This window comes from Thunnus maccoyii, chromosome 6 (genome assembly GCF_910596095.1).
Source record: "Thunnus maccoyii chromosome 6, fThuMac1.1, whole genome shotgun sequence".
Lineage (NCBI taxonomy): Eukaryota > Metazoa > Chordata > Actinopteri > Scombriformes > Scombridae > Thunnus > Thunnus maccoyii.
The window spans coordinates 11,589,581-11,596,745 of NC_056538.1; the positions used below are offsets into that span (position 1 = coordinate 11,589,581).

Sequence of the window (7,165 nt, forward strand, 5' to 3'; positions counted from 1 at the left end):
AAACTGGTCTTTACACCAGAAGGTGCAGAACCAGCATCTAGTAGGACTTTGAAGGAGCCTCAACACCCCAGAAGTGAACAGTTCCAGCTTCTACGCTCATGCAAACAAACATCTCTGTACATCCACAAATACAACACACAGAGAGAAAAAGCTTCTTCTATCAGACCATTAGGATGATGAAATATGTCCAGAGCTTCTGTCTCTGAGTGTGTACATTTTTTTTTTAATGATTCAGTCATATTTTTGCCTAAAATATGTATATTTTTCATTTGTCCAATACTGACAATGCACACTCTAACATTTTGATACTTATATTAAATATATTTGTACATTCTTTTTTCTAATCATTATTTTTCACACTTATTCTAATTCTTGTTAATGAACATTAGCCTTTTAGCACATCCTCTAGAGCAGTGGTTCTCATAGCACCCCTTCATAAGAACTATTTTGTCATGGAAGCCCTCCTTACTGCTGAGTACCTGAAACACTCACAAGCCACAGAACGTGTTGCTTTACTATGAAAACCAGAAAACGTGGACAACATTAACTGAGGTGTTTTTACTTTTTCTGTCGTAATATATCTGAAAATGTAACATAATACATAATGTCACCTCATTTGAACATGGTGAAATGATATCAAAAATACACAAAAGAATGACATTTTTTACCCACTTTGGGAACCATACTGCTCTAGAGTTTGCCATCCCCGCTTTTCACTGCACAAATTGAAAATATGAGTATGTCACAAATAAATCTTTGAATATTAGATCTCAACCATTTGCTATAAATAGTCAATTCCTTGACATAAATGTCAAAAACTTTTTTCAGCGTCGCATGTGCTCTGTAGTCACAATCACAATATTGTTTCCAGCACCTGAAGGCACTTCACTCTTCAGTCTGACAATCCAGACATCTTTTTTTTTTTTTTTTTTTAAATGTCACCAGCTTGTACTACAAAGATTATGAACATGTCTGGCATTGACACGGTGGAGGGCACAATAGCTCAATAGCTAATGCTGCCGGGATGAAAACAGCAGGCATTAGAGCGGCGGAAAATTCAATATCAATTAATGCAGGATTCAAAGCTCGGCTTGACACAGCAGTTAGTGTTTCCTCCTTGAACAGCAAGAGAGAGGTACTCAAGCTCAGCCCCAAGGGAACCCAAGGATTAGCTGCACAGTCAATACATGAGTTGCCTTTCTGCTTTTCTGCTTTTCTGCTTTTGGTACTCTTCTCTCTCTCCCTCGCTGTCTGTCATGCATGTTTCTCTATAGTAGGCTCTCGAGCAGATTGATCTATTGCAGGAGTGTTGAAAGGCATGCTCAGCTTAGGAGAGAAACTATTAGTCACTATGAAAGATAAAAAGGTAAAAACAGCCATTGGTTGGTTTTAAACTTCTTATTTACCAGTGGTGGAAAGTACATTTACTCAAGTTCTGTACTTAAGTACATTTTTGAGGTACTTGTAGTTTACTTGATTATTTCCATTTGATGCTACTTTATACTCCACTACATTTCAGAGGTAAATATTGGACTTTCTACTCTACTACATTTGTCTGACAGCTTTAGTTACTTTTCAGATGAAGAATTGACACAATGGATAATATAACAAGCTTTTAAAATACAACACATAGTTAAAGATGAAACCAGTGGTTTCCAACCTTTTTGGCTTTTGACGTCTTACAAAAAGCAGTGTGTAGTTGGGGTTTCATTTCAGATGTCTGAGTTTTAACAGCTCCACCAAACAGTGATTTTTTCCTCTAAACTTCTCACATGGTTTCATTTCAATAAATGTTCAAATGATCCAATATTTCACCAAAAATCAAAGATTAGACTCCAAAAACTGAAAACAGATTTGTGTTTTTTCTTCTTTCCTCTCCCATTTATCATCTCACGACCCCTCAGATTTATCTGGTGACCCTTTGGAGAGGCCCGACCCCTAGGTTGGGAACCACTGGACTAAACTAGCTAACTGTATATAAAGTAGTTGAAATTAGCTCCACCTCCAGCAGCTACAACAGTAACATGCTGCTTACACACTGATGCTTCAGCATTAATAATCTAATGATGTCATATATAATAATATATCAGTCAGATGGACCAAAACACTACTTTTATTGCAATACTTTAACTACATCAAGCTGATAATATTTATGTACTTTTACTTGAATAGGATTTTTTCATGCATTTTACTTGTGATGGAGTATTTTTACATTGCTGTATTGGTACTTTTACTTAAGGATCTGAATACTTCTTCCACCGCTGTTATTTACTTACTATTTCTTACCTTATTGATCTTCAGATGGTCAATGTGGATTGATATGTGTTATTAAAGCATTAATTATATATCACAGAATCAGTTCAACAATTACAAAGTAACATGTGGATGGGTCATTTTTCCTGATTGTGATTCTTGGTGGCATAAACTGTCTCTGACAGACGTTTGAGCCACAGTGAAACCTGCTTGAGTAAATGTTAACCTGTCATGGCCTCTCAAAGTCCTGAATATCCCTGCTTCATTATAGCCTACAGCTTGTGTTGCTCTCATTTCAGCTACATATTTCTGTACTTCAGAGAATAATTAACAGCCGATGACACATTTTTAATCAATAAAAAATTAACCAACACCATGACTGATTGGTGTGTTTGGCTTGATCCTTTAGTTGTACTGCTATTTTTTTCATGTATATAACCATTTGACAAGTTGATTTAGTGGTTATGAATGTGAAAAACATGTTAGTATAAAGTTGAATTAGTCATGAAATGTTCATTATTTGGACAAATAATACTTGCACTCCCCCTTATTCAGAAATATTACTTAAAGGTGCAGTGTGTAGAATTTTGTGGCATCTAGAGGAACAGGCTTGGCAGAAATGGAATATAATATTCATAAGTATGTTTTAATTAGTGTATAATAACCTGAAAATGACAATCGTTTTTTTGTTACTTTAGAACGAGCCCTTAATATCTACATAGGGAGTGGGTCCTCTTCCACAGAGCCCGCCATGTTGCACCGCTATGTTTCTACAGTAGCCAAAAGTGGACAAACCAAACACTGGCTCTAGAGAGGGCCTTTCAGGTTTTTTGTGAGCCACCGTAGGTTCTCCTACACGTTTGGAAGGGGAGGGGGTGGTATTCAGTGCGAACCTCACCGCTAGATGCCACTTAATCCTACACACTGGTCCTTTACAGAAATACACATATTGTTTAGTCTGATTTTCTACGTTATGTATGTAAGGAGCCACAGACTCAGAATACATGAATTTGACATATTGTTACATATTACAGTGTATGTATTTGCAACCATACACTGTATATTTTATATTTATATAGAATTTAACAATTTAACATATATGATCCAGTTATCACATGAAGAAATTGTAACTTATATTAACTCTAAAGGTAAATTCTCTTGTTTAATAGAGTAGATATTCTTCTGTACTTTTACTTCTACACTCTTTAGGACTTCATTGACCAGAAGATAAAATACTCTTCTTATCTACTGCTTGTAGAATCCAACTTGTATTGTTTTTTTATTGGGATTATAGTCATGACCTCTTGGTCAGCGTTGGCTAAGCTCCAGAGAGGATTAAAAACTGAAGTCCAATTTATTCTGTGCCCTTTGACCTTAGCAACAACTGCTCAGAGCTCTGCTCCACTATTATAATGAGGGATGGAGTTAAGAAGAAAAGCTAGTGGATGTTTTACTGTTTCACACCACATTATATTACAGATTTCCAACCCAAAAATTAAACGCTGGTGGTTTACTGTGACAGAATTGATGTCGAGATTAGTTAGCTTAGAGATTAGTTTTCTGAAAGTAGCTGTGAATGAGCACTTGCAAGTTCATGAAATTGGAGTTAGTGTCATTTAAGACCCTTGTATACAGTGGAAAAATATTGTACTACATGAAGTCCTTGGCCTTGACCATTGCTCTACAAACAGAAATCACTTATATTTGAAGGTGCCTTTTCTTCCTGCAGGTGCATACTTTTAAACATGACTTGTTATTTTAATATTCACTGCCAACTAAGCTCTAGGAGACAACTGACAATTTGTGAAGCACCCCCTCCCCTATGTGTGTCAAGATTTTTGCTTTCATATGGCACATTTGCAGTTTATAATGATAATGGTGACAGATTTACCATTTGAAATTCTTAGTAATTTTTGAAACAGTGGGTCCTTAATTTTAGACAGAGGTAGTGAGAATGTGTTAAACCATCTGAAATGACATCTGCAGGGATATTATCAGCAGTAACTAGGAAGCTAATTAAGCACTAAAAGTTTCCCATGAGCCAGTTGAAAACATTGTCTCTGGCTGAATTTTTAAGTTTCCAACAAATCAGAGTTTCCAGCTGATTTGTTTTGAAACAAGAATCTTATAAATTGGGTCTTTAATAAGCACATGATGGTTACATATATCATACTAAAAGAATGAGGTTAAAGCTGCATATAAACTGGCAAAAAGTTAAATTTCAGCTGCTTAACATATATGGGGTACACGTTCATATTTTTAAACAGTATGTTTTCACTGTTAATGTTACAAGAGAAAAGACTGGGGTTGCTGGAAAGTGAACTTCTCCAAATCCGAACAGGACAGAGCCACTAACATTAGCCTAAACTCTGATAGCGTCCATGAATAGCATCTGCACAGTAGGGAAATGTGAATGTACTAGTCTTGAACGCGGCTTTTTTTTACCGTGACCTCTAACCCCACAACAAAACAATGTTAGACACTGTTGTGTCCCTTGTCTCCTTATGAGTAACACTTATACTTACTGTAGGTAGTAATCTAGTCAGCCAGTCGGCAGTTAATCCATTCCTTGCACTTTTGCTTTTGATTTTGGTTAGGCTAAAAAAATGCACCCTCCAAACTCGGAGCATGGCTACTAGAGCACCATGAATACCGCTTCAACATGCCTGCCATGCCTTGTCACGGTTGCTCATCTACACGGGATTGATTGGGGAGGGGTTTAGTGAACAGTCAATTCACCTGACTTGACCACGTGAATCTCTACAGTCTTTGCACACTGCTGTGAGTCACATCCAACATTTCCTTTTCCTTCCAGGTGCGTCCAAGGCGGACGTCCCAGAGGACTTCGACATCGACATGGAGAACCCGGAGACTGAGAAGGCGGCCGTCGCCATCCAGTCCCAGTTCAGGAAGTTCCAGAAGAAGAAGCGTGATGAGAAGTCCTAGTGAGCGCCATGTCGCTCTGCCACTGTGTGTAGAGATGGCAGGTCGAAACAATGGCACAGTGACAATGGTGTGACATTTGCATGTAAACAAATTCATACCTGTTGGAACTCCAGGGGTTGTGATGGGGTTTGGGGGAGAGAGAATGCAATAGCCTGTTAATCATATGACAAGTCTGTGAATTTTCATTATGTATCCTATTATTATAATTACAACTATTATTATTATTATTATTATTTGACTGCTGTGTCAATAAATGAGTTACTGAACGAGTTGTAAAGATATGGTTTCTGTCCTGCCATATTTGTCCCATATATCATGAAGTCTAGCTGGTGTTTGTGTTAGAATATGTTTTTGTACTTATCCCAGCCTCATAGAGTTACACCTGCACCATCCCTTTCTGTACTGCTCAGGACTATGTTTCCAAAACAAACAAACAAACAAACAAAAAAAACACCTGTATTTTGTGAGTAGATGGAGCAAAAGTGATGTTAGAGTGAAGATTGTTTTTAGGAAACTTAGCCTGTATCCCATCCTAACAGATTATTTCACCCAGAGGCATTTGTCTCGCCTGCATGGTACTATCAAGCTGTGTATCAGTGTACATTGAATAAATAAAGACTCTGTGTGGAACATGTGTACGGTGCATGTTAATACCAACATTCACAAATACCTGGAGCTGTATGTATATGTGATATATTGAATTAATATACACTCTGCAGAGATAACAGTGCTACTGATGTATTCTGATGACAGAAGTTATAAATAGAAACCACTTCAGAATGACCTTGGCTGAATCTTTTCCTTTCTCAGCTTGATAACCTTCTCAATGTAGAGCTGGGCTAACTGACTGACTGATTCCCACTGAGCTCTTCTCAGCTTTAGGCACTTTGAAACAAGCACCCGACAATATACATGTGCATAAATGTATATTTTAGTTCATGTTCAGTTTAGGTTGATATTTCATTGTGGAAGGCTATTTCTATTTTCCTTGAGTTTTTGATAGAAGTTTGAGTTTTAAAAAATTGAAATTGAGGGAGCATTGGCATCTACTTGCCCAGCTGCCACTCCATATTTTGTTTGACTTTCTTTCAGCTGTGTGTAAATGACTGGGTGGCCAAGATTTCGGCTGCAAGCAGCTGTCACAAATAAGCCTTATTCCCTTTAAAGATGATCACAGAATAGCACAGAGCTTCCCTCCATCATTATGCAGTACAGTATACTGCTGAGGCACAGTGTGTGGCCTGTCTCATTAGTCTGCATGAGGAACATGTGAGAGCGAAACCAGCACTGCCAAAAATACTGTACATTATGTGTTACAGCCTGAAGGTAATAGCATATGAGCAAAATATATCTCACGTCACGCAGAAACACATTGTTTTCTAGTTCTGTTCTGTTTAGTTGATTTTCCTACAAATTACACAAAATACAGAAAAACTTAACCCTTTAAATTCTTATTGATATACCTGAATGTTTTATCTTATAATGATAGCAGAAAAAAACAGGGTTTTTAATAAAGCCCCATGTGTAGTCTAAAAAAACATGAATAACAAGGGACTCTGCTTTGCATTACAAGTTTAACCTTTCAAATAACAAAGAGGTCTTTCAGGTTTGCATTATGTATCGTTCTTAATATAAATCCTTTGCAAACAAAAACATATATCTAACTCTAATCTTTACAGGAAACTGAAGAGTGTAATCATGTCAAGAATTTAAACTGTTAAAGGTTAAGCAGAAGCTGCATAGATTTTCTTAAAATCAGGATCATGACACCACAGAGGGGTGGGTCACTGAACTGTATTATATTGAGGTCAGCAATGACCTTTGCACCCTGGGGAATTGATCCTAACAGCAGATCAGCTTTGTAAGCCTGCATTTGAGGATTAAACTGCCAAGACAGCTAGACAGCTTAAACAGAATGATAAAGAAATCTTTTAGCACTTATAAAAGCTGTATATAATCTCCAAAT

General features: G+C 37.2%; 1 protein-coding gene across 1 annotated transcript in view; it reads left to right on the plus strand.

Annotated features, from left to right (window-relative positions):
- The window catches only part of pcp4b (Purkinje cell protein 4b), a 39,532-nt gene extending 33,710 nt beyond the window's left edge, over positions 1-5,822 (plus strand). Inside the window, exon 3 of the mRNA XM_042414778.1 lies at positions 5,069-5,822. Coding sequence (XP_042270712.1) covers positions 5,069-5,199 — 131 coding nt within the window. The 3' untranslated portion in view covers positions 5,200-5,822. The remainder of the gene's footprint in view (positions 1-5,068) is intronic.
- Positions 5,823-7,165: the final 1,343 nt, after the last annotated feature.